Genomic DNA, 25,958 nt, shown 5'->3' with positions numbered 1-25,958 from the left:
CTTATACCTTCAGGCTCCAATGTCGCGCCGACACCTTGCTAGGTCAGGTCAGACTTCCTGTTGAGGTTGAGCGGCACATGTCAACACTTGTTGAACACCATGTCTTGATATCATAATGAGCCTCAACGAAGTGCCTCGGGCCCTGGTCCGGTGCGGGATCGACGTGAGGCACTGCTGCGTACCGTGACCGTGTTATGTAAAATGGTGTCGCGGACAGAGTCCGGTGAGGCGACCATTTCTGGAATCGTGATTGATGGCCCTCACTGATGTCTGTGCGAGAGATGGAGGCTTCATGTGGTTAGTTGGTCTGGAGCTCAAGCAGCGAACATGTGAGTAGGTAGTTTGCTGAATCACCTGGGCATGCTTGCCATCCGGGTGCAGCAGGCGACAGCAACAAACAGGACAAGAGGCATGTGAAGCGAGGTGTTGCTCTGTCGGAGCGGCCGTCATGATGCCCAAGATGAGATTCGTGCCACAAATTTCTATTCTAAACTGAACACACGCTGTAGTAAATTTGCCAGGAGGTGACAGAGCTCAACTTGTTGGACCTTCGATTGTGGCCTCTTGGAGGTTCAGCGAGAGAGCCCAGGCTCTCGAAGAGCTTCCGCGGAGGCTCAGACCTCCACAGCTGCACTTGGAGCTGTTCGGGGTACTCGGAGGGGGCTCTCGCTGGTCCAGGCGATGCCTCGAGCCTCGTAGCGTAGCGTATTTAGCGGCGGGCTTGCGTGCATCTGACAGCTGTCAGAAAATACTCGGCGTGAGGTCCGGCGCGGGGGAGCTGACCAGCGTGGTTCTAGTTCTGGCAGAGGAGGGCTGCTGTCAGCTGCTTTGGGCATGCCCAGGGGTGAAAGATGACTGACTGCTCATGCAGTTCGAAGCAGGGAGCCCGAGGGCAGACGATTGGTGCAAGTGACGGGGCCTCCTCGGTTGGCGGTCTGGCGGTATTGAAGCGGATGCGTGCACGTTGCAGCCACGCGACTCTCGGGTAGGCTCCACGCGTCTTGCCCTCCAAGGCTTGCACTCCAAGGCTTGCCCTCCAAGGCTTGCAGCTTTCAGATGCCACAAAGGAAGGAAGTGGTGATGTAATCAGAACGGGCCTGTCGATTCGTCAACACTGCGCGGGCTAGCGCGGCTGTTCCGCTTGCCTGAGAGATATCGTCATGGATGTTCTTTGACCAGCCCGCAACACAAGATGACGTCTTGCCAGGTTGCTCAACGCCCGATGGCCCATAAAAGGGATGTTTGCGCATGGAGCAGTGTCTGAGTCGCAACTCGAGCCCGTTCCATTAGTGGATGCTCCGTCGTCCCTCGTGATTGATCAGACCACCATCGTGCATCCAGCAAGCGCCGGACCTCCAAGCCCTGCAAGCCCTCTCCGTACTCCAAAATGCCGTCTTCCAAGGGAAAGCCGACAGATCCCGAGCTGCGGGAGGAGATCAAGGAGGGCAAGTTTTCCCCGTCCCAATGGCAATCCAATTCCATCCTGGGCTTGGTGCGGTCGACTAACATCCCCCGGCAGAAATCAAGCAGGAGCCAAACAAATCAGGAGGTGGTGAGGGCCAATGGTCCGCGTGGAAGGTATGAGAGCAGAGAGCTCGGCCCCCCAGCAAGAGGGGCTCGAATGACAACACTGACCTCCGTGGGCCCAGGCATCCAAGCTGGCCAAGGAGTACGAGAAACAGGGAGGAGGCTATGAGAACGAGCCAGGCTCCAAGAACGAGCCGAAGAAGGGGGAGCCAGAGCCCAAGAGCGACAGCAAGAAGAAGAAGGAGACCGAGGACTGATCGTGTAGTTTTACATTTGCCAACTGATATATAGCTCTCAGTATGAGACTCGTCAAATGAAACCATTATGAAAACGCCCGACGCCACGCAATATCCGATTCACGTCCAAGACGTTGGGACATGGCAAACCCATGGTGGTCTTACGACGCTGGGCAGTGCCGCCCGGAAATAGCAAAAATCCAACAACCGTTGCCCTGCCCAAGTTGTATCAGGTACAGCCTCACTCCTCCTGAGGCCAAACTTCCATCATATCGAGCCATTCGAGCGCAAAAGCAGTCGTGATCTTGGCCCAGTCGCGCACCGTCGGCATGTCGAGGTGCTCGCCGTCGTCCTGCATCGTGTGCCACACCCTCGGAAACGGGCTCGGGATGAGGTGCAGGATGGGGACGCCCTTGGCCATGAAGGGCACGTGGTCATCGCCAACCCATGACCGTGTGAACTGTGTTGTAAGCTTGTCCGAATCGGGCAGGAACGGTCCCGCCGGCTTGGTCTCGAGGAGCCCCAGGTCCCGCATACGCTGCTCGATCTTGGACATGGCCTTGTACGCCCAGTGGGTCGGGAGGAAGTACGACGGGATCTTGGGATCTGCGGCGCCGAGGAGGTCGAGGAGGACGAACAGGCTGATCTGGTTCAGGCGGTTGGGGAAGTTGGCGGTGGCCAGTGTCGGCTGGTTCTCCCACGAGTCGGCCAGGGACCTGTTGTCCTACATTAGTGTGGGCGTGTGCCTGAGAGGGAACACAGGAGCGTACCTTGCCCCGTAGAGCGAGTCTGTGTCGGTCCACGACACAAAGGCCTCCTCGCCGTCGAGCAGCAGTATCTGCACGCCCATGTCCATCGCTGGCGTGCCCCCTAGCTCGCCCAGCGCTACCATCTCGTCGTACATCTGCGTGAGGTATTTGTCGATGCTCCTCGCCACGTGCATGAGCATCGCGCAGGGCGCCGCGCTGTCGGTCGCGCCGATGAAACCCTCGGGCGTGAGCTTGCTGTCAAAGTGCGCCACGAGGGTCAGGATGTTGGCCTGGCCCGTCTTGGTCCACGGCGGCTCCCTCTTGAATATTATGTTGTTGAATGGGACGTCTCTGGACCCCGTCGCAGGCGTCTGGGCAGTCGAGTTCTGCCATTCGGTCGTCCACTTCGGCAGCTCCTTCTGGAAGAAGTCGACAAAGTGCTGCTGGACTTGGATCGAGCCCGGCGTGCCCGGCACGCGGGGGATCAGGATCGGGGCGAGCAGCGCGCCCTTGTGGATGTCGAAGTCGTCGCCTGGGCCCGGCACGGCGCGCAGGAAGCTGTCGGAGAGGGGCGAGTAGGCGGCTGCCGTCACCAACAGCAGGACGAGGGCCAGCATCGAGGGAACGTGGCCCAGGCCGGCCAGCCGTTTCATGTTAGGGAACGTCGTCGGGGCTGGGCTCGCGCCCTCGTGATCATGCTGGGGCGGCGAGGGAGAGCAAAGGACAGCAAAGGTTTGCCGATGTAAAATACGCAATCGAGGGTCGGGCCGTCGCGGTCAATTCAACAATGTCATGGATGCATCGGATACTTGGAGTTGAGTGGTTGTTAAAGACACATGTCTCGCGCTTTGTGTTGCGTCCAACTTTAAACTAGGATCCCTGCGGCGTCTCGGAATCTCGAGTGGCCCCCCCCACCTTGGCAGGGCCCCCACGATCTTTAGCCTCAATGCCCCAGGACCCTGGCTGAATCCGGACTGCCCTGAGCTTCAATGCTAACAACCCCTTCGAAACGCATGGTAGCAATGTCGAGCCCTCATCAACGTTGTGATTTGTTGCGTATCTAATAGCCAGAAATCTGCCCAAGCTTCCCAGTGCTCGCCTCACTGTCAGTCGGGTAGTGCGCTGGATGTATGAAAGGATGCCGGTCGCGTTGGGGCTCCATTTGCATAAAGGTACCAGCCAGCATATCCGCAGCGCAAGAGGAGAGTTACGGCAGGCCGTCAGCACCGCGGGAGATCATGATCACTGGACGCATACGAGGGTAGCTTTGCCTAAGCTCTGTACCTCGAAGGTGTAGCTCCCGAGACTCATCCTCGTCGAATGCCAGGAGGGACGACGCACCCGTCAAGTGGTCTAGTCCTCTCCGTACATCCCTCATTTCCCGAGCAGCCAGATCCTTCCAGCATTGGACGAATTCAAGGAGATTCGTGGGATGGCGAGATTGCGTGTATTTCTCCCACTTATCCAAGAAATCCGTGGTGCCGAACTTGTTGCAGGCATCAAAAACCATGGACATCTGGTGTGTATCCCCGATGGGAATCAAGGCACTGCGGCTCGCACCAAATTCGCCAAAGAGGCCGGTGCTTGCAGCCTCCTCCTCGGTGACATCCAGTTGCAGGTCCAGAATGGCAAAATCGCAGTCTTTGAGTCCCTCTACAAAATCGTGGTAGAGTTGGCGGCCCCGACCTTCGAAAAACGCAACCATGACCCACGAATAGTCAAAAGCGACCCGCATGTCTCGGTCTCGGAGAAGGCTGTAAAGATGGTCGCTCTTTCGACATTTGTACAACTTTCCATCGCTGGGGATGCATCGGCTGAGATTGATAAGAACAGTATCTCTCTTCGAATCAACCCACACATGGCCTAGCCTATCGCTCTGTTTGGTCTGCCCACGGACCATGATCTTCTTCACCGAACCGTTGGAAAGGGCCACAGCGCGAGCCTCGGAGCAGACATGAGCGATCGCGGGCGGCTGTGCAGCCTTGGCTCCGTGGGACTGCTCTTGGGTCCAGCACTTCTGGCGAAAATGAAACTTCTTCAATGGAGTCGGGAATGTGTGGACGCGATGTGGAAGGCATAGCTCCCATATTTCGATTCGAAGCTCAGGAGGCAAGTCCTTGAATCGGTGGAATGTTTGTGGTGCGGCTCCATCTGAGGGCATTGTTGCAGGGATTGCCAGGCCAGAGGGCTGAGAGGGCGGAGAAACATCTTCCTCTGATTGAGGAGGATCTGTGTCTTTCATCTTGTTGGACTCCGTGTATGTCCGTCTGTCGCCAGTGGTGGGCAGAAAGGCTGGTGGCTTGCTTGTTTTGTTGTGAGGGCAGCTCTTCCTCTGCCGTGGTGACATGCAGGGACACCGGTGCAAGGTGACGAACGGACAGCAGACAGCATTGAGGGTGGAACTGCAGAACAGTCACGGGATATTTGCAGGCTTCAATGTTCTTGCTGCATGAAAATCTTGCTAACCCTGCAAAACATGGGAAGGAAGGTACCAGGCACTGGCAGTCAATCACTAGAGCCAGGATTTTGAACTTCCGTGTCTGGCCTTCAACCCTCCCCAATCGTCCTGTCACGGCACGAATACAAAACATCCACATTTGATCCAAGATGAGCAGAGAAGTCTTGGATCCGCTTTTCATTAACCATGTTACACCTTTTGAAAGTTTCACGTCAATCATCCAAGACGCTGCCAAGCTGGAATATCGCATAACGGGTGGACCACCAGGGCTTCCAAGGCTCCAAGGTTCTTCTGATGCAATGACATCGCTTTCATAATTATCTTGGACCTACCTAGGAAGACAGACTATTGGGCGTAAGAACAATCTCTTTGGGGAAGTACAAAGTGGACAATTGCGGAGAATGTGATGCAGTCTGGCTTTTGGCCCTCGTGATGTGAGCCCCCAAGTGAATCCACTTCTTTCTAGACTGGACTAAATCTTTGCCTTGAGGCCAAAACCTCTCTTGCCATAGAGTACCTGCCGTGCAAGCAGGAAACAAACGCCTGAAGCAAGCACAATACCAACATAGAGGCCAGCCAGTGCTCTTGTTCCAAAAGTGGAGAGCATCTGCCCACCAAGAGGCACAGACAGTAGCAGCGAGAAGCTGACAAAAAAGTACATCGTACCTGTCCACATTGTTAGTCAGTACACCTGGGGAAACTCCGGTCTCGAATCGTGGTTCGTTATTACCATAGTACCTCCCATAATCCTCTGTCTCACACGTTTTACCCATACAAACAGGTGTCAGTGAGATGAAACTGCCGGAACCAAAGCCCCACAGGGCAGAGAAGACATAAAGCGCCTTGAGGGAGGTGGAACCAAATGGTACCAGAATCGCCCCCGTAAAGGCTGCCGTGCAGAGGATCATGCAGACCAAAACATTGAAATGACCAAAGTAGTCGCCAGCCAAGCCAGGTAGCAGCCTACCAAACGTCGAGGTCCCGTTGGCGATGGCCAAAAGAGTGTATCCAGTGCTCGGCGGGAAGTTTGCTACCGTCACATAAGTCGGCAACAGACCGAAAACACCGAAGACCGCGAACTCCAGCGCGAAGATACCAATGGTGATCAACGTAAACGTCTTGCTAGAAAGAGCCATGAAGTTCAATGCAATCCTCTTCCTGCGACGTTCCTCCGAAGCCGCCGACTTCTGCTGCGGCAGAGGCTGCTGCAGACAGATCGAGCCCACAATCATAACCGCTGCGTTTGTAAAGGCGAGGGCTCGGATGGACCAAGCCCAACCAACGCGGGGAAGCAGCGACCGCAGCATCAGAGGCATAATTATGCCACCGGTCGAGCTCCCACAAAGAGCCATGCCCATGGCAAGCCCGCGGCGCTGGACGAACCATTTGCCAATCACGGCCACGCCGATAGTAGAGATGATCCCTGCACCCAAGCTGCCCCAGACGGCGATGGTGAGCATAAAGTGCCAGTACTGGGTGCACTCGGCGAGGACGAAGAAGACGGGGATGTACAACGCGCAACCGATCGGGCCGAGGATGCGCGGGCCGTAGGCGTCAAACATGGGACCAAATTGGATCCCCAGGAAGAGGCTTAAGGCAGTATATAATCCTGTGATCCAACCGATCTGTGCGGTCGAATACTCAGACAGCTGGTGCAACGCTAGGTATGACTGGATAGTCCCTATGGTCTGCATAAAGCCTGGTGTCCACGAGGTTAGTAGGCATTATTTCGACGGAAACCTGCGGGTTTTCGCTTGCCATAAGTTGGGAAAAGGTAGCAAAAAGCACCGGCGACGCAAAGCCACGCCTGGGCAATTGACTCCGGGGCTGGACTGGCGTCCGGACGAAGCAGCAGCTCCTCCCCGATAGTCTCGGTGAGAACTCCATCAGCCACTACGGGGCAATTGTTTGGTTGGCTATGGTTAGCCTGTTCGACATCCTGGTGTTGGACTTTTGAAAGCTGAACCAGGTTTATGGACGGCGAGGCCTTTGATGAGTCCATAGTGCAGTGTGTGCTAGGAATCACAGGAAGTGTTCTATAACTAGTCACGAACTTCGGGAAATTCAGCCAAGACCCGTAATCTTGGGGGACCCTTTGCACTTATTTGTATGTGGCACATCGGAATTGCGATATCGCGAGGTCGGCAAATTAGTAGCAACCGGGAACGTCCACGGCGTCCCGAAATCGCTCACTTCGGCAAGCTAAGACACAAATAAGCTTTGCATGGGAGAAGAATGGGCAGGCTCCGATAGTACTAGTACTGTGTAGTAGGAAGTTGAGCAAGACCTCTTTCCCAATTCCACGATACTGATTGCAAGGTGAGTCATGGACATCAGAACAGGTCCATAGGGTATGTAGTAAGGACAACGCAGCCATGCAGCCGATAGTTACGCCTTGGTTGCAACCAACTGCACTAGGCCATTGGATTTTGTGAAACAGTACTAGTCTGCTTCAATGCCAGCCCCCTTATTATTAATTCCTGGAAAACTTGGTTATGGTTTGGAAGATCGCGCGGCAGTGGGACTGCATGGTTACCCTAGGGTAGATATCCGCATTGCCATGTGAGATTCTTCAAAGTGCAATACAATTTCCTGCTCACCTTTGTCAAGACTGAATCAACTGGCAACTCGCAGATAAAAGAGTGTGTTTCACCCACGTGGACAGTAACGCGTCAACTGGTGACTGTATTCAATTATGTGCATGACAACAAGCATAGAAACAACTTATTCATATGATCTCCAAGCACACCAGACCAATCTCACCACTTGAATCCAGGGGTCGTTCCCCTAGGTACATATGTAGGTACCTAGATACTGTGACAAATGTCAACTGGTGACTTACATATGTACGTCCCGAGTCCAAGCGTCGCAAAAATCTCGCGCCCGCGCAATCTGAAATCAGTCATGCAGGAATTCACGGTATAGTGCATGTACTTGTCAGCTTACATATATATGCAGGCACTTAGTGGATGGGTTGGTAGTGCTTACTTGCCTAACAACTTAAGCAGGTATTCGGAAATATCGACTCCAGATGTCGGTCAGCAGCCATCCCCGGCGGACCCGCCAGCTGTCAGTTCATTCTCACCTACACACCACATCGTCAGACGGACAAGATACCGTCTCTGCTTCGTCCTTCAAGAGAATAGCCTGCGCTGTGCCTCACCCAACCAGCAAGGATCGCATTATTGAAGCAAAGTGCTCGCAATGGAAGCCCAGCAAACCGAGCTCAACGGCAAGGCGAAAGCCCCTGAGGATTTCTCCCATATTCAAGACGTGCTTGGCCAGATGGGATTTTTGAAAACATACATCGTCATCGCGTACGGCCTGCGAACTCATAGCAGCACTGATGTGTGTGTTCAAAGCCTCGAAGATGCCGCTGAAAAGATCGTTGAGGCTTTCCCTTGGGTCGCAGGCCATGTGATTTACCAAGGAAGCGGTCCAGGGAAGACGGGCCTCGCTGCTGTCGTTCCCTATGCCCCTGGAGAGAGGTCGACACCAGTCATCGTCAAAGATATCAGCGATACCACAGCCTCTCTTGAAGACATCATTCAGGCAGGCGGACCAATGAGCATGCTCGACGGCGAGATTCTGGCTGAACGCAAGGGGCTGCCACACTCCTACGATGAGAAGCAAGGCCCTGCACCGGTTTGGGTCATACAAGCCAACATCGTGAAGGGAGGCATCCTCCTTTGCTTTCAAGGGAATCATCACATCATGGATATGAACGGCATGGCCCACCTGATGCGCCTTTATTCTAAGGCGCTCAACGGCGAACCCTTCACTGACAACGAGATCAAGCACGGGAACCGGGAGAGGCGCGGCGTCATCAAGCTCCTGGGCCCTGACGCCGAGAAGACGGATATAAGCCATTTCATGGTCAAGACTGCCCCGCCTGCGGCCCCGAAGGCTGATGTGGCAGCGCCGGACGTGCAATGGATCTACCTGCATTTCGCCGGACCGAAGCTTGCAGAACTGAAAGCTGCGGCCCAGGGTGCAGACCAGTGGATCTCGACCGATGACGCCCTGTCGGCTTTCATCTTTCAGAGAATCACTGCTGCGCGTATGAAGCGCATAGTAGAGAAGAAGCAGCCGAAGATCGTGTTCTGTCGAGCAGTCAACGGCAGACGATACCTCGACCCACCACTACCCAAGGAATACATGGGGCATGTGGTTACATGCACGTACACAGATGTGCCGCTCGACTCGCCGGCCGCAACCAGCGATGTTGGTGCCCTGGCCCGCCAAATCCGTGCCGACATACTCGGTATGAAGTCCAACTACATCGAGTCGTTCGCCACCGCGTTACACGAGCTGGACGACAAGAGCGCCCTCTCCTACGGCGCGCCGTTAAACATGGCTGGCTGGGATCTCATGCTCTCCAGCTTTGCTGGGCTGGGTCTGAACGAGATCGACTTTGGGAATGTCTTGGGTGGCAGGCCGGTGTTCACGAAACGCCCGCGGTTCGCCCCAATTGAGAGCTTGCTTTATTTCATGCCGAGAACCGCAGATGGGGATGTTGAAATTGCTGCGTGTCTACGAAGCGATGACATTCAGACTCTGAAGAGTGACGAAACGTTCCTGGAGTATGGTAGTTACGTGGGCTAGAAGGATTTCAAGGGTTCATCCCCTGCGTGTCTTCAGATACTTAGCTACCCTAGGGTGACGACTTCAGTTCTGGGGCCTCGTGTCATTGCCAGTATCCTCAGAGAGGGCTGCTCGTAGAACGAGGCATGATCAAGGCGGTTGGAGAGTTGAGATTGAGGTATTTGGACTGCCTCGTATTGATCTGAATGGGCATATGATTATACTACAGCATTACACGAGTCTGACTTAGTAAGGCCAACCTCTTTCCAATTACAGCCGGCGGCATTATGCCTGTGCGATTCATTCACAGTAAGCTGCCGAAGTGATGATGCCTTGAACAAAACTCTCCAAAAGATTGTTCTGGTGCAGTGGTGCACATGATGTACAACGAAGCAGACAGTTGTTGATCGATGGCTCAGCCTTTGCCGGCGATTATCCGCTTGACGAAATGCGAGCCTGCTTTCAAATTGATCACATGTCTTGCAAGGGTCGAGCCACAATAGAGTCGAATACTAGTACTGTGTAGCACCCAGCGTCCAACTGACCATGCCAGTGCACTGTGCAGTTCCCGGCTGGCTTACCGCTGTAGATAGTACCTAGGTACGTGAGCACCTAGGCATCTAGAGAGAAATGACCGCCATTAAGTTCCGACACGGTCGAGATGATCCTCGTCCATAATCGGCCGCTGGCTAGGAAGCCCTTGCTCAAGCTCCTGCGGGTACATTAGAAGATCGCTGGTGGATGAGGTTCCTGTCCAATGAAAGCATCGTGGGGCCTTCGGTCTATCCAGAACAGGAAGGTCTCCCTCCGAGCATCCTGAGCACGCCAGCACATTCCCCGTTATGGGGGCAATTTTAGTGCCACATTCGGGCAATCTTTGACTTCTCCTGAACCCACAGCGGCCACATGCATCAACAGAATCTGCTTATCTAGCCCACTCTTGAACCAATTGATCGGCAGCCAGACTGCTCTGTGCTGTTTTGGGGATCGCCTGTCAAAGGCACCACTGGCAAGCGCCCCCAGCATGAGCATCTAATAGGTTCGATTGCAACGCATGTTCACGGGAGCCATGAAGTATACGAAATGAGACCTTCTCAAAGCGGCAGTTCAGCTGCACCACCATCTTCACCCAAAAGCTTGTTTCAATGAAGCTTTCCGGGTTGTCCCTTCGCGCCTTGGCCCCCATGGCCTGCATATCCCATGGACGTGGGACCTCGAAACAAGATTATGTGCAATATAAATATCTTACGAACATAACTCCGTGCCCTGGACTAAATATCGCTGTCGACCCGCTATTCCCTCGACCTTGCGGCCACAGTTAGCTTTGTTCACGCTGGGCAGTTCGATTTGCCAACGGTTAGCTCTGCCTTGTTCGTGTTGATTCAAGAATCAGTCGCCATGTTTCATCGTGGTCTTGCCCTTATGGGCCTTGCGAGCTTGGCTGCTGCCGTCCCTTATGCCGGTACGACCAACAAGCGGTATGTTGAGGAGCGCAATGGGGTCACATACAACGTCTTCAAGCGTGCCGGCGAGGCATCTTCACTTTCCTACGTGAAGAACAGCGGTATTTGTGAAACCACACCGTAAGCATCCCTCTCACCTGCCACAGATGTGTGCTAGAATACAACAATTTCGTATCCGTAGCAGGACTAACATCAACATCAGAGGTGTTGATCAATATTCTGGCTATCTGGACGTGGGAACCAACATGCACATGTGGTACTGGTTCTTTGCGGCCCGGAGCCAACCCTCGACCGCCCCTCTGGTTCTCTGGCTTAATGGTGGACCTGGATGCTCTTCTATGATCGGACTGTTTCAAGAACACGGGCCTTGCCATTTCGTCGATGGCAGCAGCAAGCCCAGCCTTAACCAGTACTCGTGGAACACATATGCCAACATGCTCTACGTGGATCAGGTGAGCCAGCCTCCGCCCCCGGAGATCATGAAGGGGAGCACTGACCCGCTTTTCGAAGCCCATCGGCACCGGCTTCAGTTACGGTGACGATGAAGCTACCTCCACGGTGACCGCGGCGGCGTATGTCTGGACGTTCCTCCAGAACTTCTACGCGGCGTTTCCAGAATACGAGAACCGCGACTTTGGCCTCTGGACTGAGTCGTACGGCGGCCACTATGGTCCCGAGTTTGCTGCCTATTTCGAGGCTCAAAATGCCAAGATTGCTGCTGGTACCATCACTGGCGAAAAGGTCAACTTGGTAGCACTGGGTGAGCTACGTGTGCGGAAACAACTAAGTAAAGCAGCCTCACTAACATCTACCTTAGGCATCAACAACGGTTGGATTGATCCCGTGCTCCAGTATCAGGCATACCCGATATTCGCCTACAACAATACTTACAAACAGCTCATTTCTGCGAGTCAGTACCAAAGTTATATGGTAAAGTTATCCCGTTCTTTCTGAACCTTCCATCATAATCCTGCCACTATGCTTCCCACTAGGACACTGGGACTTTCTATTGCAACCTTGTTCTGCCCGTGGGGATATCACTGTCCCCGGAATTTCTCTCGCTAACATTTTCCCCATAGAGCGCCTACACGAAGAAATGTGTTCCTGCCCTGGCATCATGCACGGGTCTGACCGGCAACAACAACGCATGCCTGAGTGGCGACAATACCTGCCGTGCTGCCGTTGAGTCACCGATCGAGAATGCCAACGATTTCAACGTCTACGACGTGCTCGAGCCCAGCAGCTCCCAGTCCACCGATCCACCAGAGACGTACGTGGATTACCTCCAAAGTCAGTCTGTGATGACTGCCATTGGTGCCCAAACGACCTACGGCGAGTGTCCAGACACACCGTACAACAAGATGGTCGGCAGCGGCGATGGTAAGTTGTTTGTGCGATGGGGGCTATCCCGCTATCATCTACAGGATTGAAACTAACTAGAATCACCATCAATAGAAGCCCGGTCATTCCTCGAACCACTGTCGGAAGTCGTGCGGTCAGGTGTCAATGTTCTGATATGGGCCGGTGACCTGGACTGGATCTGTAACTGGTACGGATCTCAGCTGGTCGTGAATTCTATCAACTATACCGACAGCGCCGCATTCCAGTCTGCCAAACTTGCCGAGTACACTGTGAACGGCCAGTCGCACGGTCAGTTCAAGACCGCTGGTAATTTAAACTTCCTTCGTATCTATGAAGCCGGCCACGAAGTGCCTTATTACCGTAAGTCTCCTTCTAGTTTGAATTTCAGGGACCGGATTGGGAAGTGAAAAACAACGAAGGAGGCTGACTTATCCCCGGACAGAACCAGCTGCTGCTCTGCAAGCTTTCACGCAGATCATGAAGGGCAAAGCGCTTTCGTCAACTTAAACCTAAATACCATTCTCGTGGTACTTGAGTCGACAGGACTAGCTAAACTGTTGCTCGCACGGCAACTATACCTTCTGAAGCACCTTGGCAAAGACATTTTTTGTAGGCGTGCATGTTGCTTAATGGTTACACGTTGGTGTAATTTTACACTAGGTCAAGCCCACTGCATCATAATTCCACTTATTAAGAGAACGGAAATTCGCGCACCCTCAATCGGAAGGCGCGCACCCATTTGCTGACTAAGAAGTATAGAATACAAGATGACTTCTTCTCGAAGGGCTGGCTGGGGTGAAGGGGGCGAGCCCCGGAGCGCGAAGCATAGCGGAGGGCCGTGAGTAGGGCCGGTAGGCACGACCCGAGTTCCCAGAGGACCAACCCGCCCTGTTTGTGGTCCCTTAATTGTGAAGAAGCCTTATGTGTTGAAGTTGTGAAGACTTTAAGGTCCTGTGCTCTGATTGGTTGAATAGTAGGGAGGGTGCGTGCCTTCCGATTGAGGGTGCGCGAATTTCCGTTCTCCTTATTAATCTGTGCACGAGACGCCATGTATGTCCTCGGACGTATGCAGAATAGGAGCGAAACCAGTTAATCTGTGCTCGAGAAACAACATTTTGATCAAGTCCATGGCTAGGGTCTGCTGGGATGTAGGGATCCTTGATGTGGTAGTCAAACGTCACCATCCTGCCTACCCTAAGGACTGGTCTTGCCAGCAGAAGCGAAAAGGTCAGTCTTAGTACCGCATCGTCTTGAGCGTTTACCACTGTATGAAGGCGTCATGTATGTTATCAGACGTATACGGAATAGAAGCGAAACCAGTAAGTGCCGCAGCGCAAGCCAGAGAGCGCCCCGATATGCAACCGTATGACACAATGAGGTGAGGGGTTCAAGGTTCAGTAGAGCCTTAATTCGACATGGAGGGTGGCATGGCCCCAAGCGCTGGACTCAAGTCAGAGTTATTAATTTGAGCCTGCCGCCAACGGGCTGTCACCCAGCATTGAAGGGTTGTGATTCGTGACGGTCTGACCCTCTCAGCCACATTGTGCCTTTGGTATTCCGTTGGTATTCCGTGCCGTCATGGTCGACCAGAAAAGGCTGCGATTGCCAGCAAGATAGCACGATCGTGGTGCCACAAGCAACACGGGTCAACCGAAGACTGGGTCACGGATGGGCTTTGCATCTCGTCCAAAAGGGGCATCCGGTTTCATCGTGTCGATCCCATTGCCAAGCTTTGAGGCTCGAACTAGGCGCTGAGGTGGAGCCCAGCCGGTGCCAGTACACCCGGTGCCCTGTAATAAGGGCCTCTGGAAGCGCATGTCTGCAGGCTCCAGACCTCGATTGGGAGTAGCCGTTCATGCTGCAGGAATTCACGTCCAGCACAGTGATGAACCGGCAACAGAACAGCAAACAATGCGAGATAAGGTTCAAACGACAGCCAGAAACAGTTTGAGAAACTCAACGTCATCTGAAAAAAGAAGAAGAAAAAGGACAGTAGGGCAAAATAGCTTGTAACTCGGACGGCTTTTTGGCTGTGGTTGGTCGAAACGTCCTGGGTCAGAGTGTCAGAGTGTGCAGCCCGGCGCCAGGGGGGGCGGCGTCTCACCCTTCGTCTCATCCACGGCACCCCTGAGACGAACGCGCGACGGCCCACCACTGAACCACCACCTGTCAGATCACCAAATCTGCGATCTAGAGCCGTTCCAAGAGGCCAAGCTTCCTGAGCCGCTGTGGGAGGGGGGCGAGCCCCAGGGACTTTTGCTCGTGTGTGTGCACAGGCGGCGGGGTATGTGTCGGGTCTCTCTTAGGCTCGCTCTTTTCCCCGTCGTCCTGCTGCTGATATACCTTCCATTCGTTACCAACCTCGACCGCATCTTGCACCCGTCCTACCCTTTGAGTCATTGCTGGTCAATTGTCTGTTCTACGTACATTCATTCTTTTTACCAAACCGATCACAAACCTTAATCCTTCCTTGGCTTCTCGATTCCACGTTTTGCGCCGGCGCTATCTGACCTCGAACTCGCTCGCTCGCTCGCTCGCTTGGACCCGCATTCATACCCACCCTCACTCGACCGATCGATAAAAGAAAAAGAAAAGACCGCACGCGATCCGCCAAGATGACTTCGATAGGCTTCAAGGAGATCGATATGTCGGTTGAGGCCGTCCTCGCCATCAGCCCCTCGGACCACCTGGCCATCACCATCGTGGGCGTCGCCTGGGCGGGCACAGCCTACGTGCTGGGCATGATCTGGACATCTCTTGCCCTCATCGACCGGTGGAGGGGTACCCACGGAGAGGGCAACATCAACTTCGTGTCGGTCATCGCAGCGCTTATCATGGCAGCTGCGTGGCCTATTGTGCTCGCGGCACTGATCGTCATGTAGCCGCCCTAGGGGCTACAATTCAGAGGACAAGCGAGGTGGTGGTCATGAGAGGGTGGTGGTTCGTTTCGAAAACGGTCTGAAGGGCCGTGGCTTTCATGGGCCGACTCGGCTGGAATGGGCAGTCGGTTGGTGTACAGCATTTCTTGGGGTTAAGGACAGGGGAAGAGGTGCAAGGGCAGGACGAATATGTTTGAGTTCTGCCTTTTGATACTCGAGCAACTTGGTTCATTGAGGAACTTGAGGTCTTCTGGGCAGCCGTTTGCGTTGAGAATAAGCACAGGATTTACACACGATCCCGGCAAAGCTCAGCCGAGCGTGCAATGCGGCCGTCAAGGGCATCTCCAGCACCAGCTAAGGAAGAGGGCGTGCACTTGGCGTTTTCGTGGCGGGGTTCTCTCTTTGCTGCTTCTCGAAATGATTCTCGTTTCCAGACGGTCCACAACCAGTCTACCTAGGTACCCAGATACTAAGTATCGTTGGATATTTAAGGAATAATACCCCTCGTTACTTCTTTTCAGTATGTCTCTCCAAATCAAGGCTAAATAGCATGCCTCGGTAGCGGTCGCTACGGTCGACTACATCAGCTGGGGTAATCAACCTAGCACTTGAGGCGAGTTTTCAAGATTCATTTCTACCAGTTTTCGCCCATACAACTCGTAATTTTCCTGTATTCCTTTCGCGCCATCATAACTCCGAGCAAGGTCACTGTTGTGTTTAGGGTGAGCGTATAATAGAGGCAGAACCATATTATGGTCTCCACGGGGACACCGGGCCTCCAGCATGAGAGATCGAACTCGCACGCGCATCCCGCTGGGTTACGAGTTTTGAGAAACATGACGATGGAGTTGTTCTTTGCACATGGAAAGACAGCGCTTAGCCGAAGGGACCTGCTGTGGAGAATCCTAAATTTCCAGGACAACCAATGGGAATCTTGGCCTAGGTTTGGCGTCATAGACAGGAACGCTGCATCGGATTGGCATCTTAAATCCGCATACCGCCATCCTGATTACAAACGTCATAGGGTACGAGACAAACTTAGAAACCAGACATCTTAAGTTGTTTTTGTGACCCCACTTAGTAGCATCACCATCCACACAATTCTCCAGTGGTAACAACAGTCCACAGCCAACACAACTGTAGACCACTTTGAACTCACCATCGGAAATAACCATGGCGGCCAACGTCCCTCAATTCAAACTCAACAACGGCGTCTTGATGCCAAGCGTCGGCCTAGGGTAGACGAGCCCCTCGTTCCTGTGGACTGCATGGCGGGTTCCTGGCTGTGAGGAAAATCTTTGGCTGACATGCGTGCAGATGTTGGATGGGATCCCCAGGCGGTGGTGAGAGGGTTTACAAAATGGTCACGGCCGCTCTCCAGGCGGGCTACCGCCACTTCGACACTGCGGACGGGTACGGGAACGAGGAGGAAGTTGGACGTGCTATCCGTGACTCTGGCATTCCGCGCAAGGAGATCTTTGTCACCACCAAGCTCAACAACACCGACCACCACAAAGTCAAGGAGGCCTTTGACCGCTCCCTCAAGGCTCTCGACATCGAGTACATCGATCTCTGGTTGATGCACTGGCCCCGTCAGTATTGCTTTCCTCCTCCTGCGGATCCCTGTCTTTCATGTTTTGGGATTTCCCAGAATGCAATACTTTAGGACCCGTAGCAGGACTAACGTCACCACCTGCACTACTAGAGGGCAAGCAGGAGGACGATGTCTATCTCAAGCCCCACCAGAGCCCGACGTACCACGAGACCTGGGCCGAGATGGTCAAGATCTACGAGGACACGGGCAAGGGCAAGGTCCGCGCCATTGGCGTATCCAACTTTGGCGTGCCCATTCTGAAGTCCCTGCTTGCCACCACAAAGGTCGTCCCGGCCGTGGACCAGGTCGAGCTGCACCCCTGCCTGCCCTCGTTGAACTTGCGTGAGTTCTGCGCCGAAAATGGCATCGTTATCACCGCGTACTCGCCCATCGGGCAGCCCGCCCCGGACCGGCCATCCCCCCTCCTCACAGACGCATCAGTCCAGGAGATCGCCAAGAAGCACGGCGTCTCCGAGGGTCAGGTCGCTCTCAGCTGGGGGGTGCAGAATGGAATCGTTGTCGTTCCCAAGAGCGAGAACCCGGACCGTATCAAAGCCAACATCAGCGCAAGTTCTTCTTAGTCTGGTACCTGAACCACGGTAGTTGCTAATATCGCAGACAGCTCGTGAAACTTGATGATGCGGACATCAAGGCAATTGATGCGATCCACAAGAAGCCTGGCCTGCACCGCAGTCTTCTGGGTTACCACCAGCCTGACGGATCTGTTTTTGGATGGACGTACGAGGAGATGGGCTGGGAAATGGTGGCTGGTGGCAAGGCCAAGGCCTAAATATGTTTCCCAGCTGTATGCGTGGCACGGCCTCTCCGGTCAGCAGCTAATCGCAGCATAGAAGCACCTGAGGTTATGAAAGTCCCAAGCCTTGCGGAACCTATCCTGTTGAAGCTTTTGCCTGCTTTGTGGGCCTCAAGCAATCGACCCCGGACCTTAGTCTATGAATATCTGGTTGAGTGTCTTCAATTCAATGTTTGAGATGAAATAATTGAGGAACACTGAATTTGGATTTGGTTGCTTCATTTGGAGCAATTTCTAGCGCCGACCACATTCAATTACGCTATGCATTTTGACCCTGTCAGTTTTGATCATACATTCATAAATTACACAGCTGACTACTTCGATAGCTCTGAGCTCTTGTTGAATGCCGATAACCTTTGCTCAAATCTCTCCCGGAACCGGCCGCCCAGATTCAACAAACGAATAGCATTACCGGCGAGCACGCCGGCTCTTTGATCCCAGGTCATGAAGTTATCCAGCTTCTTGCCCTCCTCGCCGTTTCCGATCAGCATCTCACCAGCCGTCGGCACCTCACCAAGGGGGAACGGATAGTCGCTACCCAAGACCATGTTTGCCGACGGAATCTTGCGCAAAACGTAGTCGAGAAGATCAGCGTCATGCACCAGACTGTCGATGTATATATTATTGCCGCTGGCAAGATGCTGTGTTGGTGTGACACCCTCGGCAGAATGTGCGACAAGGTCTGGCCTGCAGTTGAAACCATGTTGGATACGGCCGAGCAGTGCTGGGAAGGACCCGCCGGCATGGGCGAAGCAGAGGCGGAGTGTTGGGTGTCGAATGAAGACTCCAGCAGAAGTGAGGTTGTGCATCGCCAACGCTGTCTCACAGGGCCTGTATCGACGGTTAGTATCGACCAGGATGAAGTGAGGGTGGCCCCCCAGGTGTAGAGGGAGGGGTGAGTCCACCCCGGGGCTGGGACTTACATGCCGACCAGCCAGCTGCCCCAGTACTTGCCCCACCTGGCCTCATTCTCCTCCTTCCAGGAGTATCCCAAGGGGTGCACAAACACAGCCATGTCCAGCTCCTCACAGGCAGTCCAGAACTCGTCCATCCTTGCGTCATCCAGGTCCATCTCCCCATCCGCCAGCGGCGCGGAGGTCCCTATCTGCACGCCCACCAGGCCCAGCTCCTTGGCCCTCCTCAGCTCCCTCACAGCCTCGCCGATGTCCTGGAGGGGCACCGTGGCCAGGCCGACGAACCTATCGGGGGACTCGTTGACTATTCCGGCGATGTGCTCGTTCAGCGACCGGGCGAGGACGACGGCGGGCTCTACGGGGGCGTCGTAGCAGAACAGCAGCGGGACGGTCGACAGCACCTGGACGTCGACGCCGGCGGCGTCCATCTCTCGTGTCCGAGTTGCCGGGTCGTAGCAGTTGGGCTTGACCCGGCGGAAGAACTTGGCGCCGTTGTACATGTCGATGTCGCCAGAGCCGTCCTCGCAGGGCTGGAAGCTCGGCCAGGCGTAGGACGTGCCCGATGTGGTGGGGATGGCGGAGAGGTCGGGTAATGAGGGGGGCATGATGTGGGTGTGCAGGTCGATGCGGTAGAGGGACTCGCCCGTCCTGCGTTGGCTTCCATTGTGCTGGTGGTGGTGGATGTGGGAGGTTGGTGGTGAGCCGCTGCTGAGGCTGGTCAGGGGTGTTGAGCTTCCGGAGTCTGGGTAGCAGCAGTCGCAGCTGGGCCCTTCTGTGAGGATTCCAGGAGCCATAGTGATGTGTTTTGATATATTAGGGTCAGCCTGTAGGTTGTGGCGTATACAATGAATAAAGGTGCCGTGTTAGTCTGGAGCGGGTAATACCAAGTACTGGAGTATCAATATACATTCCTTGTGAGCCCGAGACAAAATAGTCAAATGTTTAATAGTCTGGCTCAGAGTAGAAAAGAAACCAACCGCCCCAAAAAATGCAAGCCAGGCCCTCGATATGCCCTGGGATTGCCCATCATTGCCGTGCACGGTGAGGTCAGGCCGGTGCTACGCCCGCCTTCCGCATCCGCGAGTTCGGATGCAAAGGGCGGAAGTTGAGGGTTAGCGGCGGAAGCAGCACGCCCTGGGCCAAGCCCAAGGCCGACCGACCGACACGTTGCCGCCGCCCCAGCGGTCGCTTGCCGCCCTCTGGCTCAGCTCTGCTCTGAGCCCACAAACGCCCGACGTCACCAGGGGTTGCTCCTCTTTGCCCACCAGCGCCAGCGCAGACGTACAACGGCTCACTACTACTACTACTACTACTACTACTACTACTACTACTACCACCACTACTATTAGTCCTTATGATAAAGTTATCTATCTATCGCCAGCCCATACTAGCAGTTTTTTGATTACGCAGCAAAACTCAGACTCTTCCAACTTGACGCAATCCCGGCTCTTCCAGCTCACCCAATACTTTGAAACTTTCAAACTCACTCACACCAACCGCAAGCTCGACCCCAAGCATCATCACTGCACGTCTCATATCGTCCCGTCTCGTCCAAATTGCTGGGCTCATCACCTCCATCACAACTCCACCACAATGAACAGTGACTCATCAGACCACAAGGCCCTCCCGCCACCGATGGCCTTCGCCTCATGGCTGAGCCAGAACGAGAACCTGCTGCAGCCCCCGGTCAACAACTACTGCCTCTTCAGCGGCAAGGACATGGTGCTGATGGTCGTGGGCGGGCCCAACACGCGCAACGACTACCACGTCAACGAGACCGAGGAGTGGTTCTACCAGCTCAAGGGCGCCATGTGCCTCAAGGTCGTCGAGAAGGACGCCGCCGGCAACGACTTCTTCAAGGACGTCGAGATCAAGGAGGGCGAGATGTTCCTGCTCCCAGGGAACACCCCTCACAACCCCGTCCGCTTCGCCGACACCATCGGGCTCGTCATGGAGAGGGTCAGGCCCGAGGGCAGCCTGGACCGCCTGAGGTGGTACTGCAAGAAGGGCGGCCACGAGTTCCCCACCATCATCAGGGAGGAGGTCTTCCACTGCACCGACCTGGGCACGCAGCTCAAGCCGCTGATCAACAACTGGAGGGAGAACGAGAGCGTGAGGAAGTGCCCGGCGTGTGGCCAGACCGAGGACCCCCAGTGAGGTTTGTGGTGGAGATGCGAGTAAGCAATTATTAGCATGAGATGAGCGTGAATTTGAGATTTTCGGTCTTCCAATGAGACATATACCAGATGTATGCAATACGATGAGAAGGAGAAATGTCATGGTGCTCATAAGCACATTAGAGTTCATATTCATATCACCATCGACTCCCTGGCATCACTATCCAAGTAATACTGCAGAATCATCGAGTAACCCCTCCCGTCCGTGCCCGCCCCCGGGTCATGGGCCGACAGCGGCATTAACGATGCCCTCGGCTCCGAGATCGATATCGTGTCCAACCTGTTGAGCCCGTTCTCCTCCGAGTCGTCCAGGAGCGCCGAGTCCTTGTCGCCCTGCTGCTCCCGCTCCCGCTCCCGCTCGTGCTCCTGCTCGTCCAGGCTGAACAGGGGGCTCGTGGGCGACCGCACCTTCTCGTCTATGCCCCCGCTCGACGAGTCGCTGACCTTGACGGCCCACTGCCCAATCTGCCTGTCCATGTCGCTGCTGCTCGCGACGCTCGTCAGGCTCGTCACGTTGCTCCGCGCCGTGCCCGCCTGGCTCCGGCTGGCCTGGCTCATCGGCGACGACACCTCGCTGTCCTCGGCCTCCGACCGGACCTCGTACCGGCCCAGCGGGCTCCTGTTCCGCTCTATACTCGACGGTGACGGTCGCATGTTGGTGTTGGTGTTGTTGTTGTTGTTGTTGTTGTTGCTGCTGTCGCTGTTGTTGCTGCTGATGCTGCTCGCCGTGCGCGTTGGGTGTGCGGCGAGTGGCCTCTGCTGTGGTGAGTTCTCGAAGCGGAACCCGGCCTGTGACGCTGCTGCAGCAAGGCTCCCTGGCGACATGGGCCTGGCATTTCCGAGGTTGGGCTTCTTTGGGCCGCCATCTGAAGACGTCGGCCTCAGTGGCGATCCTGTGCGCGGCAGCTTCCCGGAGCCAGGCCGCCCGCTGCCGCTTGTGGAGAGATCCTGCATGCTCCCTGTTGCTGATCTGTTGGCGTATAGTGATTTCTGCCCGCCGGGGCTGGCGCTCCGTGACGAGTGCGAGCTACTTGGCCGGGCCGGGAGGCCCGCGGGGGATGTGCTGGGCTGCGGGATTCGTGGGCCGAATGGGCTCTGTTCTCGCTTCCATTGCTGTGCGTAGAGCGAGTGCACTGGGGCCTGGCCCTCGGGCGCCTCCTTCCTGTGAGTTTTTGGTTAATATGTGACGTTCAGTGTTGTTGAGTACAGGCTGGGGTATCTCTGGTTGATGCTCACTTCTTCTTCCCCAGACCAAAAAATGACACCATTTTCAGATGTGTTTTTTATTTCGTCCTCTCTTCGGCTTTGGCAGACGGCGATGTGTGTGACACGTGGAAATGGAAAAAGCTGTGCAGGATGCAGTTGTCGACGCGACGTGGTATGGGTGGTCTTTGTGGTGTAATAGCGTAATAGCCCGGGAGGATGATGGTGCCTAGTACTTGGTAGGTGGCACGGCAGTAGTGTGGTCCGGGATGGCTGGCTGCAGGTCGATGTACTATTGAAATGGTAATTTGGGAGGTGTCAAGAATGCCAACATTTGGCGCCGGTGGCCCGATAGAGGATGGTATCTATATGGGATCACGACACTTATGCTTATTCGGCAAGTGTAGTCTATAGGAGAATTCCCCAGGCCCTCCTCGGGCCCTCGCTACCTCTCAGGCTTGCACGGCTGGGCTGCTGGGCTGCTGGGCAATCACGGTTTCCGTCCGAGGGCTATTTCCTCTTGGATCTGGGGCTGATGTAGCATAGGGCTGGGATGGCTCCACTTACACGAGGTTTTGTGATGAGGTCGGCACAACCGTTAAGCCTAAACCCATGCTGTTCTGGCTGTCTCCCAGGGGCGCCACCAGTCAGCTCGGGCGCCAAGCCGCTCCACAAATCTCGCCAGCCGCAAAGGGCTTAACCATATTCCCGAACGAGCTGAGGTGCCTGGCGGCGGCTAAAAATACCACATTCAAATGTTGCCGGGTCCTGCGAGTGCGGGTCCAGACCCCATCAGCCCACAGACAGCAGCACCTTATTAGGCGCGGGCCCCCTGCATTGTGGGTGGCGGATCGCGTTCCTGAGCCGTCAAAGCCGATGTCATCAATCAGGTGGTCATCAATCGTCACTGAAGGCCGAGTTTGAAAGATTAAATTTGGGTGATGTGCCACAAACCTGCCCTTCTGGGGACGTCCAGGGCAAATTCTTGAAACAGTTCATCTCGACGCTGCCCACATGTCCCGGATATCTCGAGGCCACAGGCCCCATCGCAAGTTCAAATGTTGTTCAGCTCGTGAACTTTGAGTTGCAGTCATGGGATGGCAGGCAGGGGAGTCGATGTGCGGGATCCTTGCCCTGCCAGCAACCGCCCCCTTCCTTCGAAGGTAGTCAACTGTCCTGTCCGCCTCGAGTGCCGACCCGACCTGCCAACTACATCATCACCACCAATCCGGCCGTCGCCAGGCTGGAGCGGGCTTTGATCACGGCCCCGGCTGCCTCTCAGGCAGTGGCCAGGTGCACCGTTCTGGCGACGGTGAACACATCCCTCGAGTATTCTCCTCCCTCTCTGCCCGTGCCCGAGTTCTTCATGCCGCCGAACGGCGTGCCCAGCTCCCTGACAAGCCAGCAGTTCACCCACACCATGCCTGCCTGCAGCTGCTCGCCGACCCTCCGCATCCGGGCGCCGTCGGTTGTCAGCAGCACCGCCGCCAGGCCATACTCGCTTGCGTTCGCAAGCCTCACGGCGTCGTCCTCGTCCTCGAATGGCACGACCGTGACCACCGGCCCGAATATCTCGTCTCGGAGCAACTCCGAGTCGGTGGGGACATCCGTGAGGATCGTCGGCCTGATCCAGTATCCCCTCTCTTCGCCGGCTCGTATTTCTGGCGGCACCTCTCCGGTCCTGAACGTCATCCCCTGCTTCTCCGCGATCTCGAGGTAGCTCCTGATCTTGGCGTAGTGCTGCGAGCTGACCACGGCGCCGATTGTCTCGCCCACGCGGTACGTCTCGCCCACGTACTCGGCGAACGCGGCCACAAAATCATCGTACGCGCTCTTCTCGACGTATATCCTCGAGCCGCACAGGCATATCTCGCCCTGGTTCTCAAAGGCTGCCGTCGCTGCCGTCCGGATCGTCTTCTCCTTGTTCGCCTGCAACGAGTCCGCGAACACCAGCGTCGGGTTCTTGCCCCCCAGCTCCAGACTGACATGCTTGTAAATCTGATGTACCGTCGCCCTCCGGATGGCGATTCCCGTCGCGGTGCCGCCCGTGAAACTAACCCCGTGGACGTCCGGGTGCGACACCAGCGCCGAGCCGGTAGTCGCGCCGTCGCCAAAGAGGACGTTGATGACGCCCGCCGGCAGCCCCGCGCGCCGGAACACGCCGGCCAGCAGGAACGCGCTGACGCTGGTGACCTCGCTCGGCTTGGCGACGGCGGTGCAGCCAAAGGCCAGGCAGGGGGCGATCTTCCAGGTGAGCAGGTACAGCGGCATGTTCCAGGGCGAAACGAGGGCAAAGACACCCGCGGGGCTGCGGTGCTCGTAGGTCAGGGCGACGCCGTCGACCATGCGGGCGGCGGTGGACTCGTGCAGGATGAAGGTCGAGAAATAGGCAAAGTTGGAGACGGCGCGGTCGACCTCGACCCGCGCGCGCTCCAGCGTCTTGCCCTGGTCGATGCTCTCCCACACCGCGAATAGCTCCCGGTTGGCGGCGATGATCTCGCTGATCTGCCGCAGGTACCTGGACCGTTCGGCCCGGGGCGTCTTGCTCCACGCTGGGAAGGCCGCCTTGGCCGCCCTGACTGCGGCGTCGACCTCCTCGGCTGATGCACAGGGCACCTTTGCCATGAGCTTCCCTGACTTGGGCTCGTATGAGTCGATGTGTTTTGACGCCTCCGCCGTCGTGAATGCATTCTGAGTGAAATGCTGTAGAGTCAGGGGCTGGCCGTCGTGCTGCTGAAGCAGCTCATGGGCTTTCTCCAGCGTGTTGGCGCTCCACAGCGCCTCGGAGACGTCGGTATGGACCTGATGAGACGAACCCATGGTGATGCTGACTCTGGGGACCCAGCTCGTGTTCCTTGGGGGCAGGGCAGGTGGGAATATGCGCCGGGATCGCGAAGATTCTCAACTGTGAGTGAGTGTCTGGGTCGTCGGGAACAGGCAACAAGCAGGCCACCCCAATGCGACTTGGAATCATGGGAGGAGCTTAACTAGATGCTGGTCTTTCAAGCCAGTTCTCTTTGTGAGGCCATCCCTGCCCGCTACTTACCTACTTAAGGTAGTGTACGATACCCGCTCCAAATTGCCCAGGCCAAGTTCCGCTTCCGCGTGTGAAGACGACCCCGCTATGGAGCCTGGCCGTCCAGGACTCATAGTCGGAGCTGCCCCTTGAGCCAATCGGAAGATAGGGAGGGGGACATCTGGAGACAACGCGGAAGACGGATGCTTGGTGCACTCTCCGACTGCCAGAACTGCTCTTGGTATGGTTCACCATCGTGCCGGTATATTATCTGGACCACGTAGTGGTGAAAAATTGAGACGATATCGGATAGCCGAGGAGAAACGACCTAGGCACAAACGTAGACATCAATTCCCGACTGACTGGACGACACTGGCCTCACGCAGACAATAGTAACACAGTACCTACGTATCTCCGCACCGGTACCTTTCATCATGGCATCCAACGGAACAGGCTACTTCCTCCCAGCAGAGCGTGCCCAGGGGCTTGCCAACTACCCCCACGCACGCACAGCTCCCTCCACCAGCCGCATAATCTTTGTCAGCGGGACATCGTCGCGGCGAGGCGACGGCACGTACGAAGGGTGCGAGACGCAGCCCGACGGCACCCACAAGCTCGACTGCGGCGCCCAGACGGCCGCCGTCCTGAGGAACATTGAGAGCATCATCCAAGGCGCCACCGAGGGAAAGTGCGGCCTGGAGAGCATCGTCGATGCCACCATCTTCCTCACCGACATGAAGGACTACGCCGCTATGAACGCCGAGTGGAACAAGCGCTGGCCCGACAAGACCAAGGCCCCTGCGAGGACCTGTGTGCAGGTTGCGGCGCTGCCGAACGAGAGGTTGAACGTGGAGATCAAGTGCCAAGCGCTCGTCAGCGAGTAACTGGTCTCGCTTCTATTCCGTGTATGACGTCTAGCTCTGGCATGGGTGGACACGACACCTGGATGCACATGTGGACTGTATCACCACCATCGTTCCCC

General features: G+C 55.7%; 11 protein-coding genes across 11 annotated transcripts; 7 read left to right on the top strand and 4 right to left on the bottom strand.

Moving 5' to 3' along the window:
- On the bottom strand, positions 1-3,383 carry KVR01_000260 (uncharacterized protein). The gene is made up of 2 exons (XM_044794433.1): positions 2,534-3,383; positions 1-2,479 (listed from the first exon to the last, which is right to left on the bottom strand). The coding sequence occupies exons 1-2, from the start codon at positions 3,163-3,165 to the stop codon at positions 2,005-2,007; spliced, it is 1,107 nt and encodes a 368-aa protein (XP_044650209.1). The 5' UTR covers positions 3,166-3,383; the 3' UTR covers positions 1-2,004.
- On the top strand, positions 1,388-1,784 carry KVR01_000791 (uncharacterized protein; the record flags this gene model as incomplete). The annotated part of the gene is made up of 3 exons (XM_044788285.1): positions 1,388-1,492; positions 1,528-1,578; positions 1,650-1,784. 3 exons carry the CDS (start codon positions 1,388-1,390, stop codon positions 1,782-1,784), a joined length of 291 nt encoding a protein of 96 aa, XP_044650740.1.
- A 286-nt stretch (positions 3,384-3,669) lies between the features above and the next one.
- Positions 3,670-4,344, bottom strand: KVR01_000812 (uncharacterized protein). The gene has a single exon (XM_044783565.1). The coding sequence runs from the start codon at positions 4,245-4,247 to the stop codon at positions 3,720-3,722; it is 528 nt and encodes a 175-aa protein (XP_044650761.1). The 5' UTR covers positions 4,248-4,344; the 3' UTR covers positions 3,670-3,719.
- A 1,098-nt stretch (positions 4,345-5,442) lies between these two features.
- KVR01_000070 (uncharacterized protein) lies at positions 5,443-6,664 on the bottom strand (the record flags this gene model as incomplete). The annotated part of the gene is made up of 2 exons (XM_044794505.1): positions 5,443-5,636; positions 5,701-6,664. 2 exons carry the CDS (start codon positions 6,662-6,664, stop codon positions 5,443-5,445), a joined length of 1,158 nt encoding a protein of 385 aa, XP_044650019.1.
- Positions 6,665-7,983: 1,319 nt separating this feature from the next.
- Positions 7,984-9,828, top strand: KVR01_000916 (uncharacterized protein). Its single transcript, XM_044786984.1, has one exon. The coding sequence runs from the start codon at positions 8,175-8,177 to the stop codon at positions 9,573-9,575; it is 1,401 nt and encodes a 466-aa protein (XP_044650865.1). The 5' UTR covers positions 7,984-8,174; the 3' UTR covers positions 9,576-9,828.
- A 1,148-nt stretch (positions 9,829-10,976) lies between these two features.
- KVR01_000578 (uncharacterized protein) lies at positions 10,977-12,886 on the top strand (the record flags this gene model as incomplete). The annotated part of the gene is made up of 8 exons (XM_044787648.1): positions 10,977-11,137; positions 11,220-11,335; positions 11,375-11,469; positions 11,528-11,777; positions 11,835-11,947; positions 12,097-12,397; positions 12,518-12,739; positions 12,822-12,886. 8 exons carry the CDS (start codon positions 10,977-10,979, stop codon positions 12,884-12,886), a joined length of 1,323 nt encoding a protein of 440 aa, XP_044650527.1.
- A 2,108-nt stretch (positions 12,887-14,994) lies between these two features.
- Positions 14,995-15,261, top strand: KVR01_000089 (uncharacterized protein; the record flags this gene model as incomplete). Its single annotated transcript, XM_044789186.1, has 1 exon — positions 14,995-15,261. One exon carries the CDS (start codon positions 14,995-14,997, stop codon positions 15,259-15,261), a length of 267 nt encoding a protein of 88 aa, XP_044650038.1.
- A 1,170-nt stretch (positions 15,262-16,431) lies between these two features.
- Positions 16,432-17,642, top strand: KVR01_000191 (uncharacterized protein; the record flags this gene model as incomplete). Its single annotated transcript, XM_044790408.1, has 4 exons — positions 16,432-16,496; positions 16,576-16,850; positions 16,964-17,418; positions 17,475-17,642. 4 exons carry the CDS (start codon positions 16,432-16,434, stop codon positions 17,640-17,642), a joined length of 963 nt encoding a protein of 320 aa, XP_044650140.1.
- A 2,231-nt stretch (positions 17,643-19,873) lies between these two features.
- On the bottom strand, positions 19,874-22,432 carry KVR01_000208 (uncharacterized protein). The gene is made up of 2 exons (XM_044789440.1): positions 21,994-22,432; positions 19,874-21,919 (listed from the first exon to the last, which is right to left on the bottom strand). The coding sequence occupies exons 1-2, from the start codon at positions 22,023-22,025 to the stop codon at positions 20,890-20,892; spliced, it is 1,062 nt and encodes a 353-aa protein (XP_044650157.1). The 5' UTR covers positions 22,026-22,432; the 3' UTR covers positions 19,874-20,889.
- On the top strand, positions 20,174-20,737 carry KVR01_000763 (uncharacterized protein; the record flags this gene model as incomplete). The annotated part of the gene is made up of 1 exon (XM_044790453.1): positions 20,174-20,737. One exon carries the CDS (start codon positions 20,174-20,176, stop codon positions 20,735-20,737), a length of 564 nt encoding a protein of 187 aa, XP_044650712.1.
- Positions 22,433-25,410: 2,978 nt separating the features above from the next.
- KVR01_000226 (uncharacterized protein) lies at positions 25,411-25,860 on the top strand (the record flags this gene model as incomplete). The annotated part of the gene is made up of 1 exon (XM_044787795.1): positions 25,411-25,860. The coding sequence occupies one exon, from the start codon at positions 25,411-25,413 to the stop codon at positions 25,858-25,860; it is 450 nt and encodes a 149-aa protein (XP_044650175.1).
- Between the last annotated feature and the right edge of the window lie 98 nt (positions 25,861-25,958).

Source organism: Diaporthe batatas, assembly GCF_019321695.1.
Source record: "Diaporthe batatas strain CRI 302-4 chromosome Unknown Contig00001, whole genome shotgun sequence".
NCBI lineage: Eukaryota > Fungi > Ascomycota > Sordariomycetes > Diaporthales > Diaporthaceae > Diaporthe > Diaporthe batatas.
The sequence above is the reverse complement of the archived record's forward strand: the minus strand, read 5'-3'. Positions and strand labels throughout refer to the sequence as shown.